Here is a 13,488-nt window from a genome sequence, read left to right as displayed (position 1 = left end):
ATACGGTAGAACGTCGCACATCCGACTCACTCTAGAGGCAGAGGCTTGTGCGGACGTTACGGAAAAAAGGTCAGACGTGTGAACGTCCATTGAAAGTGGGAGTTGCGACTGTACGCAAGTCGCGCCCTGGGCGTGGACGTAGCGTGATTGTGCGGTAGAGGATATGCGCCGGTCGGGTCTGCTGTCATTGCTAACGAAGCTGTGGTTTCTCCCGTGCGAACCAATGCGGGCTGTCACTTTATTTTATTAAACCGAGACGTGGGTGCTCCTCCCGTGAGCTGCGTGCTGCCCCACGTTGGGCGCTCTCCGCTGTGGAGCTCTCTCGCGTCGCTCCTCGTGTTGTCCGTCACGACGTCCGCCATGGAACTCCGCCGCGCCGGGAGCTTCCTCGGGGAATAGCCGTCGGGAATTCGGTTCCCGAAGAAGCTGCCGGCACGCGGGGCGAAACGTCGTGCCGAGCGAGAGTTGGGGTAACGGCCCGAGAGCACGCGGGAGAGCCGTGCAGCGCAGCCGTGAAAACCGACGCGGCAACGGCGTGACGCTGCGTTCCGTCTAGCGGGCTTGCTGCACGTGGCTAGCGCCCGAAAACTTTGCATCGTCATAATTATTTGTATTATACCATCCTTCGCTTTCTGCTTGTGCTTCCAGCCGTGACTCAGTTTGTTCTACGCCGCAGCGTTGACCGGCTGTGCGTTGTTAGACACTGGGCCGGTCCACAGGGATCGCGCACCGAGCTGTAGGTTGGGTATCGCACGTGGTCACCGGGTTCGGATCTTGACGACTGTCGCCTCCGCGTGAACGTGGTTCCGTGTGCATGTTTGTCGGGCTGGCGCACCTTCCATTTGCATCCGAGTCTCCTATTTCGCCGTAAGAGTCTGTTTCTCTCGCCGTGCGTTTATGACTTTTCACGGATTCCTGACTTTTCTAAACTTTCTTTGTGATTCCCGCCCTCGCCCCTGATGCGGGACCTTAGCGCGCGATAACTTTTATGGTAAGGCTGCTGTCAACCTTGCTTTTTTATACTCACGGCTATGTCACTTTGCATTTTGTGAACGTACAGATCGCGAACAAGATTAACGGCACATGGCCATTCACGCCAGCATTATGCTAGTTTACATTTATTGAATAACAGAGCGTCTGATCTTGCACATAAGCTTAGCATGAGGTCAAGTGCAGTGTAACACGTGCGTAGTGGCGCACTCTGACGACACTACAGTATACATCGATACTACGATATATATCGATACTACGGTATAATATCATTGATACTACGATATATATCATGCGATATAAAGGTGCATCATAATCGTGAGTACACTTTTGTAAATTATTGTCATATCCCGATTACCGTTCTATTCATTTGAGTGTTCAATATCCCGGCAAATTTTTGTTGCGAATTAACAAACGTGAATTGAAGTTGTAAATAAGTAACGATTACACATTCAATTTACAAATTGTGGTTGTTGATGCCATGCCAATTATGACAATGTTCCCATGGCATTTCATTCAGCATGTGTGTCATGGGCCTTACGCATTGCAACACTGCAACATTGCAATGATTGTAAGGCTTATGTTGAGTGAACTCAAATTGAATAATTTTTCAAGTTGAATCATTTGTTAAAGTAATCTGGAAGTAGATAATAGAAAATAAAACAACGATGAAAATTCAAAGAACAATTACAACGTGATGAGGAAACCGATATCGTGATAATCATCACATCATTACATTTAAAAACTTATCGTATCTTAAACAAATAAAATAAATACATGGCGGCAATTCTGTGTAGTAACAGCGGATTGGTTGAGATTTGCCACCCCCGATAGCTGTCAACAAAGCCGTCTTTTAGAAGACCCTTCTGGCAGCGTGCTGCACGCTAGGGCAGTGAACCTTTGTTTGGTGGCCCTCTGCAAGTCAGTGTTGTTAATGAAGTAATATAGATTTATTTTGTTGTTCCCCGTGTTTGATTCAACGTCGTCTTTGTCGTGCCCCGCTCGAGAAGGGGTCACCGAGTCCCCCTTGGCGTTCGTCAAACCTTGCGCGGGGAGTAGTCACGCCGCCGTTGGGTTGACAGTAAAACCCCCGGACCCTGTTGTTGTTGTTGCTGCTGTGTCGTCCCACGTGACCGGTTGCTCTTTTCACGTCAACCACAGGCATGGGCCGCGAAGTCGAGAATCTCATCCTGGAAAACACGCAGCTCATGGAGACCAAGTAAGGCCTGCTACTGTCACCGATCAAGCTTTTAGCGGGCTTGTGGCCTACACTCAAACAGCGCTCTTTACTACATTTTCAGAGGAGGGGGCACTTTGGCCGATAAGACAGCATCAGTGTGAGGGTCACCACACACTTGAAACCATTGGGGGTTTGACAGCACGATGATGATTATGATGATCGGGGGTTGTTTTCACTTTTGTGGATTGTCGGGGGCGGCACTAAGGGCCACCAGGAGTGGCCAGTGGCCTGCGGGCCTTGCAGTGAAGAGCACTGCTCTAAAACGAATAACGTGGATTTATAGCCGACCTGTAAGCTCGAATATTAATAATAATAATAAACACCATTCTGTGAGTGGACCAATTCAGCCGGCATGCTCCCGATCTCACGAGACCTCGGCAACTAAGCAGAGTTGAGCCTGTTTCGTGTCTTGGACGAGAGCGACCACCGTACCACGCACAGGTCGGATGCTATCGGCGCTGTGGGCAGCAGAATGAAGCTCAGAAAATTCCACTGTTGCTCTGTACTTCCCCCACGTTCGCAAACCTGCACTGACCAGTGTGGTGAAGTATGGTCAAGATGACCCTCGTTACCTGCGCAGCCTTGGGAGGCCATCATCCAGCATTGGAATGACAACCGACGCACGTGTATGTGCACGTACATACACAGGGGTATGATGATATTGATTATGATTCATAATTGATTTTGGGTGAGGCCACGTTAATGATCTGGCCAACTTTATGTCCACCAACTGACACAACCAACCCCATAAAATTGTCACGTGGTGTACGAGCGTTTAACAACGCAGATTATTATCGTTTCAGCTCACTTCCGATAAGTTGAAGAGCGATTCACACAACCAAATTTCGCAATTAGATACGCAATGTTTCGCCTGAGGCTATGTGAAGCATCTTCAGGATGAGATCTAGGCAAGACGGTATTGGCAACGAGCACAGCGATCCTTTATGACCATATTCTGAGTCTTGGCTCGGCCCCCAACGTGGCTGGGCTCAGGCTTGAGCCGCTCCGGAGCTTCCAAAGACACCCAAGGAAGCGGCTCAGCTGTGGCCCGGCTCGGCTCGCACAAGTTCTAAGCACGGTTGGGATCGCCACCCTGAGAGCCGGCTCCAGTGACGTGCGGCTGTGAGTCGACTCACTTGAACCAGAGCCTGAGAGCAGAACCGTGACTTCATTTGCCCGCCCCCCCACCCCCCCAATCAGGAACGCGCTGAACATCGTGAAGAACGACCTGATCGCCAAGGTGGATGACCTGGCGAGCGAGCACGAGGTGCTGCGCGGGGAGCTGGAGAGTGCACGCCAGGCCAAGGCCAGGGTGGAGGCCCGCGTGAAGGAGCTCGACGAGGAGCTGAAGAGGTGAGCCGAGCCCCCCAACCCCCCCCCCCCACCACCACCACCCCCCCCCGGCCAGCTCCGCAAAGAGCTCCCCCGTCGGAGAGCGACTTCGCCACGTCTCGGTAGATGCTCATCGGGTTACGTGTAAAGGACACGACGATGACGACGATGACGACGACAACGATGACCATTGTGCTGGTGATGATGGTGTTGGATGTGGTGATGTGGTGGCGATAATGCTGCTGGTGATCGCTCCGATAGCTCTAGGGTCAGTGGGTTTCCATGTTGGTGTCCCCTTTAACACGTAGGCGTCCCCGCGTAGGTTTGAGTGGGTGGCGGTGCAATGCAACTCACCGATATACTCGCTCATCAGAACGGTCTGTTTCAGGTTGAAAACCGAAGCAGACAAGTTCCGAAAGTTTAAGAAGGAAGAACCGGATGACGTAAGAGACGCCACACTCACCTCCACTCGCCCAGGTTGAATGAGACTCTCCCGGACCCTCGACGGTTTACCTGACCCCACACTCTCACCTGACCCCACACTCACCTGACCCCACACTCACCTGACCCCACACTCACCTGACCCCACACTCTCACCTGACCCCAAACTCTGACCCCACACTATCACTTGACCCCACACTCTCACCTGACCCCACACTCTCACCTGACCCCACACTCACCTGACCCCACACTCACCTGACCCCACACTCACCTGACCCCACACTCTCACCTGACCCCAAACTCTGACCCCACACTATCACTTGACCCCACACTCTCACCTGACCCCAAACTCTCACCTGACCCCACACTCTCACCTGACTCCACACTCTCACCTGACCCCACACTCTGACCCCACACTCTCACCTGACTCCACACTCTCACCTGACCCCACACTCTGACCCCACACTCTGACCCCAAACTCTCACCTGACCCCACACTCTCACCTGACTCCACACTCTCACCTGACCCCACACTCTGACCCCACACTCTGACCCCAAACTCTCACCTGACCCCACACTCTCACCTGACTCCACACTCTCACCTGACCCCAAACTCTGATCCCACACTCTGACCCCACACTCTCACCTGACCCCACACTCTCACCTGACCCCACACTCTCACCTGACCCCAAACTTTGACCCCACACTATCACCTGACCCCACACTCTCACCTGACCCCACACTCTGACCCCACACTCTGACCCCAAACTCTCACCTGACCCCACACTCTCACCTGACTCCACACTCTCACCTGACCCCACACTCTGACCCCACACTCTGACCCCAAACTCTCACCTGACCCCACACTCTCACCTGACTCCACACTCTCACCTGACCCCAAATTCTGATCCCACACTCTGACCCCACACTCTCACCTGACCCCACACTCTCACCTGACCCCACACTCTCACCTGACCCCAAACTTTGACCCCACACTATCACCTGACCCCACACTCTCACCTGACCCCACACTCTGACCCCACACTCTGACCCCAAACTCTCACCTGACCCCACACTCTCACCTGACTCCACACTCTCACCTGACCCCACACTCTGACCCCACACTCTCACCTGACTCCACACTCTCACCTGATCCCACACTCTGACCCCACACTCTGACCCCAAACTCTCACCTGACCCCACACTCTCACCTGACTCCACACTCTCACCTGACCCCACACTCTGACCCCACACTCTGACCCCAAACTCTCACCTGACCCCACACTCTCACCTGACTCCACACTCTCACCTGACCCCAAACTCTGATCCCACACTCTGACCCCACACCCTCACCTGACCCCACACTCTCACCTGACCCCACACTCTCACCTGACCCCAAACTCTGATCCCACACTCTGACCCCAAACTCTCACCTGACCCCACACTGTCACCTGACCCCACACTGTCACCTGACCCCACACTCTGACCCCACACTGTCACCTGACCCCACACTCTCTCCGGACCCCGAATTCTCGCACGCTCCCTGCCCCCCCCCCCCCCCTCAGGAGGACGTGCCAATGGCGCAGCGCAAACGCTTCACGCGCGTGGAGATGGCGCGCGTGCTCATGGAGCGCAACCAGTACAAGGAGCGGCTCATGGAGCTGCAGGAGGCGGTGAGGTGGACCGAGATGATCCGGTGAGGGCCTTCAAGCCTGCAGTGGGTTGGCAAAGTTCTATAAATTATTATTATTAATACACTGCTGAGTTAAAGATTCCCCCACGCACTGTCACCCATCGGGGTTGTTTCAACGTGCCCTGTTCACCCCCCCCCCCCCGTTTTGTGCTTGGTGGTGGTTACCCTTACAGGAACAATACAGGCTCAGGCCTGCTTAGCTTACAAGCTTTGACCAGCATGGTATGGCGAGCTTTTGATCCAGCAGTGGATAATGAAAATGGCCGTAGGCGTGCTTGCCTTTATTATGGTTGTTATAATCTTGTTGTTGTTGTTGTTGCCGCCCCCGCGTGGTTTCCAGGGCGTCGCGAGAGCACCCTTCCATCGTGGAGAAGAAGAACAAGTCTTCCATCTGGCAGTTGTGAGTGAGAAGGCCTTGCTCGGTCGCCCGCCTCGTCTCGTCACGCGATACCGATTGCAGCGCTATCGCCGTTACATTCGAAGAGAACAACAATTCAAACATTCTGTCATTGGCGACTCGGTTGTATTTGCAGGACGGTCACTCACTGTCTTGAAAGCAAACTCATCGCTAACAAACAACGGTGCGATCCTGCCTGGCTTTCCTGACGCTCGTCGTGTGCGCGTGCGTGCGTTGCGGCGTGAAGCTTCAGCCGTCTGTTCAGCGGCTCCAACGCGGCGCAGCCCAAGAAGCCGTACCACGCAGTGAACATCAAGTACAGTGCCCCCAACTCGGGCGGCGGCGGCGGAGGCCTGGCCCGGCGGAGCGCCACGCTGTCCCAGCTGCCCAGCGACAAGTCCCGCGCGCTCGACTTCCTGCACGAAAAGTAGTTCCCCCCCCCCCACCCACACACCTCCACAAGTATTTCCCCCCCCCACCCACACACCTCCACCGTTAGCGTCCTTCGGGGACCCTCTCCTTTGGTGTTGTGTTCACTTAGGGAGACGAAACCCTATGACCCGGTCGGGTTAACGTGTTAAGCACTATTTATTTATTACGCCTTCAATATCACCGTTTGTTGCTGGCTGCCTGCCGTTTTGGCTCCCTTTGGGGCCTGTGCTCGGCAACTGTGTAAACACACACACACACACGTATGTATGTAAATATATATATAAACAAAACAAATAAAAAGGCTGGGTAATGATTCAGCACTTGCTGATTCATTCCGGTCGTTTCACTCAGTCACCTCCTTATCGCTCTTCTATCCCTACTACTCTCTCGCTTACTCTCCTTCATTCACTCATTCATTCATTCCTCCACCCATGTTGAGGTCTCGGTCTACCACACTGTTTGTTTTTAATCTCACTCGCCCACCCACTCACTCACTCTCCTAGTCACCCACTCACTCACCAATTCACCCACCCACTCGCTCACCAATTCACCCACCCACTCACCAATTCACCCACCCACCCACTCACCAATTCACCCACCCACTCACTCAACAATTCACCCACCCACTCACTCACCCACTCACCAATTCACCCACCCACTCGGCACACTGCAGGTCACATCACTTCTCATTCTGCTTCTTCCCGAGCACTGCTCCGCTTGGAAGTTCCCTCACATCGTTTCTTTTCCCAAGGTCTTGTAATCGAAACCTTGCTCAATTCAAGCAATGTATGAACTCTGATTTATTTTAACTTCAAATCGTGCTGTTTGTTGCTGGATATTGGGCATGTACTCATCTCACCCACATCATGTAAACTCGGCAGAGCTGTTTTAGTTTGGGTTGCGTCTTGTTAATCTATCATCGTCATTGGATGCTCAAAGCCTCATTCGGGGGCTGAAATACAGAAACCTCTGCACCCTTTTAAAGGCACGATGAGAACTATAATCTAAAACCTAAATTGAGTCGCGTGCTTGCACAGCACCGCGTCCGCGGCGCCGCGCGGCCATCCCGACCGTAACCGCCGCAATGTTTTGTTCCTCAGGAAGGTCCGGTCTAAGGAAGACGTCGTCCTTTCCAAAGGATTGCCCAAACAGTATGCACGGGAGAGGCACCACATCCCCCCCCCCCCCGCGCCACTCTGGCCTCCTTGGCACGGGGCTCGGTGCGGAGCGCTTGCTGCCGGTGTCGTCATTTGCTCGAATGGGGTTGCGTTTGTGTGATAGGAGGGTGCCGAATTGGCAGGCGCTGCTGCTCGCCGCGTTCCGCACGTTGGGTTTGTTTACGAGCGGGAAGTTGTTTCTTGTGGCGTTTTGTAATGTGCCGTATAATTTCAATCTCCTGGCAAAGCAGAAACACCGTTTCGTTGCAGGCTCGTCCAGTCTTGGCTTGAGCTTATTCTGTCAAAGCTTGCGGCGCTTGTATTTGCGCTCGTCACCCCGACAAGGAGCGGCGAATATGAGAACCACGAGCACAATCGGTTGATAACGTGACACGATTTGTTCTTGACAAGAGGGAATGATCAGGTTTCAATTTCACCTGGTATGAAACACATTTAACAGATGTTGCGGATTGCATTCATACGCATTAAGTGCAGTGCTCTTAAAACACACAAACCCACAAGGTGAACAATCGTGAAGTTTAACCAGCTTGGCGGGTGGTGGGTTCACACTGGACGGGCCGTGAAGCATTCTTGCAGGAGCTCTGGGACTCTGTGGTTCTATCCGTGGATGCGTCGGTCGCCGGTTGGTGGTGTAGGGGGGTGGTCTTCTCGCGTGAGCGCCCCTCTCTGTGTGTGCTTGCGTCACTCACAGGCAACGGGTGGCACGCCCCCCCCCCCCCATTGGGCACGGCACGGAGGTGGCGCTTCTTCACCGCTACGCCTCTTTGGCACAAATAAACCCTCAAAGCGATTGTCAGGCCTGTCGGCCTTCCCTTGCCCCTTGGTCAATCCGCAGAGGGCCTACCCATAGCCTGTGCCGACGTCTTACTTGGCTGCGAAACGCTGTGTGGGTCTCCCGTTGCCGTGGTGCGCACGCATGTACGTGTGTGTGTACGTATGTGTGCATGCGTGTGCATACGTGAGTGCACGCATGCATTCCGAATTCGATTCCCGGCCATGGTGATTATCTGAACTGGTCCTGTGGCCTCCTCTAGGTCGAGTCGGCATTAAATGAGTACATTTGACAGTGCATAAACATCAGCACTTGGGGAGACGAAGGCGACCAGGTGTGGTACCGGCCTCGTGTGCCATGCCGGCCTTAATAGGTGCTTCCTAACAGCACGTGGCCCGGGGGCCTGTGTGGGCTACACTGGGGATCTGTCTGTGCGTCTCTGCGTGTAGTGTTGCGTGCGCTCGCATCTCCGTTATCTCGACGGAGCCGCTGGTGCTGGACCTTTACCACGAGCGCCGCATCCCCCCGCTCGCGCTTGCGGGTTTGCGTTGCGTGCCAACGCGCGCGTCTGCTCACGCGGTGGCGCGTGCGTGTTTCCCGCGCGCCCCCTCACCCCCTTCCCCCCCACTCCCCGCTCGTGCCGCCAGCAGCGAGAACACGTCGGCGGCGCGGCGCGAGCAGAAGCGCGAGCAGTACCGGCAGGTGCGTGCCCACGTGCAGAAGGAGGACGGGCGGCTGCAAGCCTTCGGCTGGAGCCTGCCGCCCAAGCACAAGCAGGTGAACCGCCGCCCGCTAGTCCAGAAGGCTCGCTCGCCGCTTTTACAAACTAGTCACAATTTTTTATTTTTTATTTTACCAGGTTAAAGGCCCCACTTTTCAGAAGCGACCCAGCCACTAATGATAACTCAGCAAAGTGACTTATCACGTGGAAATGTATAGCAGCCAAATACTTTAAACGCGTGTTATTGATTCTAAATGTGGAGGGAAAACGCGGAGGACCCGGAGCAAAATCAACGTGACCACGGGGAGAGAGGCACACCGTCAGGGTCGGGATGAAACCCACGACCTCCTGTATACCAGGCGAGGTAGTTAACATCTTGCCACAGTGGCACCCTGCAAAGAGAGTGGCTGTATTAAAATGCGCTGATTAAACTCGTGTCTCGGAGTGCATTTAGCCTGCCCGGTGAAAGAAAGAAAAAAGACGCCACCCAGAAAAAGGAACAGAAATTGTGCACGCAGAGTCCTTGAAGATGCTTGCCAACGTGCGTTCGTCGTCTCAACTATTCAAATAGCGCCAGTTACGGTTTCGTTCATAGCAGCGCAACGTGATGCCACGTGTGATGCCACGTGTGATGCCACGTGTGATGCCACGTGTGATGCCACGTCTGATGCCACGTGTGATGCCACGTGTGATGCCACGTGTGATTCCACGTGTGATGCCACGTCTGATGCCACGTGTGATGCCACGTGTGATGCCACGTGTGATTCCACGTGTGATGTCACGTGTGATGCCACGTGTGATGCCACGTCTAATGCCACGTGTGATGCCACGTGTGATGCCACGTGTGATGCCACGTGTGATGCCACGTGTGATGCCACGTGTGATGCCACGTCTGATGCCACGTGTGATGCCACGTGTGATGTCACGTGTGACACTGGTGGTGAGAATCTACGCGAAAGCGTGGCGTGTGACATCATCGCCTTGGCTGAAAAGGCTTACCCATCGCAAAGTCAACATTTGCCAAATTCGAAATAACTGAATTAGGATTATACGGTCAGACCGATGCCCCAGATCACTCTTGCAAACGAGACTCACTTCCTGGTCTCCTTGAGTTCTCACCGCCTGGTTTATGTTGCGTTCAATCCACGCCTTTGTGTGGACAATCGCTGTCCCTGCCAACCCGTTAGAGCTGGCACACCTGCCTTGGATTCAACACCGAGTGTCTTGGATTAAACATTAAAAAGCTTATTTACTTCCAGAGTCCCAACGAAGGGCAAGAGGACAACAAGGTGGTTAACATGGCCATCCCGGTGTACTGCAGGCCGCTCGTGGAGAAAGACCCCACGATGAAGGTGAGTCCCCCATCAGCAGCTGCGGGTAGTAAATAGCTCGGCGGTGAGATGCGAAGTCTGGGAGGAGCGGTGGCACAGTGCAGGGTCTGGTTGAATGATCACGTGGTGCGGTTGCGAGGGGTTGGATTGATTATGCCTGATGAGGTTGTTGATTGGATTACGCCGGCAGGGCCCCTGGTGTGGCTTGGCCCCACTCCCCCCGCCCCCCTCCACCGTGTGCGGGTGCAGTGGCCGTCCCTTCACCCGCTCCTAATGAATGAATTTCTCGTGAATGATGACGATGATGATTTTCATGATGACGACAACGATGATGACGATGATCACGATGATGACGATGATGATGACGACACACCACTGTCCATGTGCAGCTGTGGTGTGCGGCCGGTGTGAACCTGGCCGGGGGGCCCTCGCCCGCCTCTCCCGCCATCCGGAGGCGCATGTCGCCCTCCCTCACCAACGGGGACAGCCAGTACGACAAGGTCGGTGCCCGTCTCTCTCCCTCTCTCCATCTCTCTCTCTCTCTCTCTGAGTGCAGCTCACAATAAGTCGAGTGTGGTGGGGGTAAAGTGTGAGTACTCCAACCTCTTCCTATGCGTCTGTCCAGCTGGGACGAGAGCTCCTCTAGTGCGGAGGCCGCTGCGGTCGGCGCTGACCTTTACCCTTTTACGCAGTCATCGGTGGCAAATGGAGAGTGCCTGTGAATGACGTGCCCGGTCTCGCTGGGCGTGCGAGCACTTAACAGGATTGCCGTCGGCAATGAGGAATGTTTTGTCGGCGTCGGCAGAAGGAGGCGACGCCGAGCCTGGTGTGGATCTGCACGAGCACGCACTCCACCAGCAAGGTGATCATCATCGACGCGAACCAGCCGGCCAACATCATGGACCAGTTCGTCGTCTGCAACTCGCACATCCTCTGCATCTCCAGTGTGCCCGGTGAGCGGCTCGCGTCCGCCGCTCGCTCGGTTCGCCGAGTTTGCGCGTGCACTCGGATTTCCCTCGTGTCAGACTTATTTCCCCACCACCGCCGATCGTTTTCATTTGGTTTTGTTTTTTACATTATTACAAAGTACATTGCTAACCACGTCGCGTACCGAAATAGAATGAACGCCATTCAACAGAGAGCCCTCTTGTAGAAGATGATTATGAACGCGCCGCTTTAAAATGGGGGAGATACTTTTCCTGCAAGATTATTCCGAACAACCACATTAAAACAAGACTTCCTGAAGACTATATTGTAAGATGAACCCCCGAATTTTCCTTTTAAAATACAGGGAGGAAGGTGCGTCTCGTAATCCGGAGAACACGGTACGCGTTCGCTCTGCGCCGGCAATCTTGTCAGCCCGCCCCCTCGATTGTCTCCTCCCACCCCCCCCACCTCTCTCTGGCGCAGGCTACCAGGAGGGCGACTACCCGGCCGGGGAGGTGGTGACGGACACGGGCACTCCCAGCAGCCCCCCGGAGGGCAGCCCTGGCGAAGGGGTCCTCGGAGCCATCACCCTGGTCGGCTCGTGTGCCGCCGTCGGATGCAAGAGCCTGCAGACGGACAGCCCCTCCTGCTCCGACACGCCCGGCTCCGAGAAGGGCGCCGCCGGTAAGTGGGGGCCGCCTTCCCACCCCCCCCACCCGCCCCACACGGCCACCGCCACCACCGCACGAGGACAGCCACAACACCGGGGCACTTTCAACTTGTGCTGCTGCGCCCCCGCCGCACGACAGCGTTCGCTCGCTCGCAGGCGGCTCGGAGCCGCGGGGGGGGAACGTACGTGTGTGTGTGCGTGTTGAACTTCTTTCACACTGTACGTAGCCAACCGTGCCAATCGGAGGTGCGGGAACCGCTGACAACCGAGAAGGCATCGGCAACCACGCAGTGAAAACTAATTTCTTGATAACTGCTTTTTGTGTTTGGTTTGTTGTCCTTCCCCCACACTTCCGATTAGCGCGATTGGCTACGTACGATGCCAAAGAAGTTGTACGTACATGCGTACGGAGAGCCGGTGGCAAATTCCCGTGCCGAACAACGCGCGGCACAGCCCGAGAAGCTCGTTGCAGCCCCGGGCTGTGAGCGAGCCGCAGTGTGGCCGGCTGCCCTTCCGGGGTCACGTGTTGAGGCAGCAGTCGCTCCCGCCCAATCGATGTCTGAACAAGTCGGCTCGGGTGCCGCGTTGAGACTTGGTGCCTGCGGTTTCTGAACGTTTGAAATATCGTCCGTTTATCTTTTGCTCACGGGCCTCCTACAGAGTCTGAACTTGACGCAGGAGTCTTGGTGGAGACGATTCCTTGTCATCCCCAATCAGTGCGACGCGTGACGCCACAAACTTGTCTTACCTACCATGCGATCGCTAAAGTAACGTTTTACCTGGACACCATGGCAAAACGAGACACCGTACCTCAAGGGACGTTCCACGTGGAACATTTCGATAAATGAAATGGAATACAAATGTATTTCTAAATGGACGTATATTTTAGCCCTTTATCCTAAATGAACATAACGAAACTGAACCCACTCCAATTAACGTAATGAGAAGGCCTCTGCGCAATCAGTCTTTACGCCGTTTAACAGAATGTCCTCGGAGGCTTCCATCGATCACATTGATCCTGTTTGCATGCGGTCCTGTGACCATGGCAACCGGCACAGCAACATTTATCACAATTCACCCCGAAAATAAATGACCTTTTTTCCATCTAAAATGTGCCCACGGCTTCGAGAAAATGTTTATTTAAAAAAATACACTCACGGCACGTACAATACACCTTCTTGCCACTCAGTGAAAGATATGCAGATGCACATTGCAGTGAATTTATGTTGTACATGATTTGTGTTTGTACAGCCTGGCAGCAAACGCAGCCGTCCGCCCCAGCTCGGTATAATTCTTGGTTTGCCACCAAGCCGGGAAGAGAGGACTTCTATGGAATGCCGCCTCACCTCTACCTGGAAAAGAAAG

General features: G+C 54.4%; 1 protein-coding gene across 15 annotated transcripts in view; it reads left to right on the top strand.

Annotated features, from left to right (window-relative positions):
• LOC144726481 (C-Jun-amino-terminal kinase-interacting protein 3-like) overlaps positions 1-13,488 on the top strand; it is a 58,710-nt gene that overhangs the window by 32,176 nt on the left and 13,046 nt on the right. For 5 of the 15 annotated variants that reach the window (XM_078605238.1, XM_078605243.1, XM_078605231.1 and 2 more), the window contains 12 exons: positions 2,152-2,209; positions 3,431-3,583; positions 3,936-4,005; positions 5,568-5,698; positions 6,036-6,095; positions 6,340-6,519; positions 7,625-7,675; positions 9,122-9,251; positions 10,440-10,547; positions 10,916-11,026; positions 11,332-11,479; positions 11,937-12,137. In XM_078605238.1, the coding sequence (XP_078461364.1) occupies positions 2,152-2,209; positions 3,431-3,583; positions 3,936-4,005; positions 5,568-5,698; positions 6,036-6,095; positions 6,340-6,519; positions 7,625-7,675; positions 9,122-9,251; positions 10,440-10,547; positions 10,916-11,026; positions 11,332-11,479; positions 11,937-12,137 (1,401 nt within the window). The remainder of the gene's footprint in view (positions 1-2,151; positions 2,210-3,430; positions 3,584-3,935; positions 4,006-5,567; positions 5,699-6,035; positions 6,096-6,339; positions 6,520-7,624; positions 7,676-9,121; positions 9,252-10,439; positions 10,548-10,915; positions 11,027-11,331; positions 11,480-11,936; positions 12,138-13,488) is intronic. The other 10 variants (XM_078605232.1, XM_078605244.1, XM_078605234.1 and 7 more) reach the window with 9 other exon arrangements.

This window comes from Lampetra planeri, chromosome 23 (assembly GCF_965212315.1).
Source record: "Lampetra planeri chromosome 23, kcLamPlan1.2.h2, whole genome shotgun sequence".
In the NCBI taxonomy this organism is placed as follows: Eukaryota; Metazoa; Chordata; class Hyperoartia; order Petromyzontiformes; family Petromyzontidae; genus Lampetra; species Lampetra planeri.
This window is presented reverse-complemented; position numbering and strand designations above follow the sequence as displayed.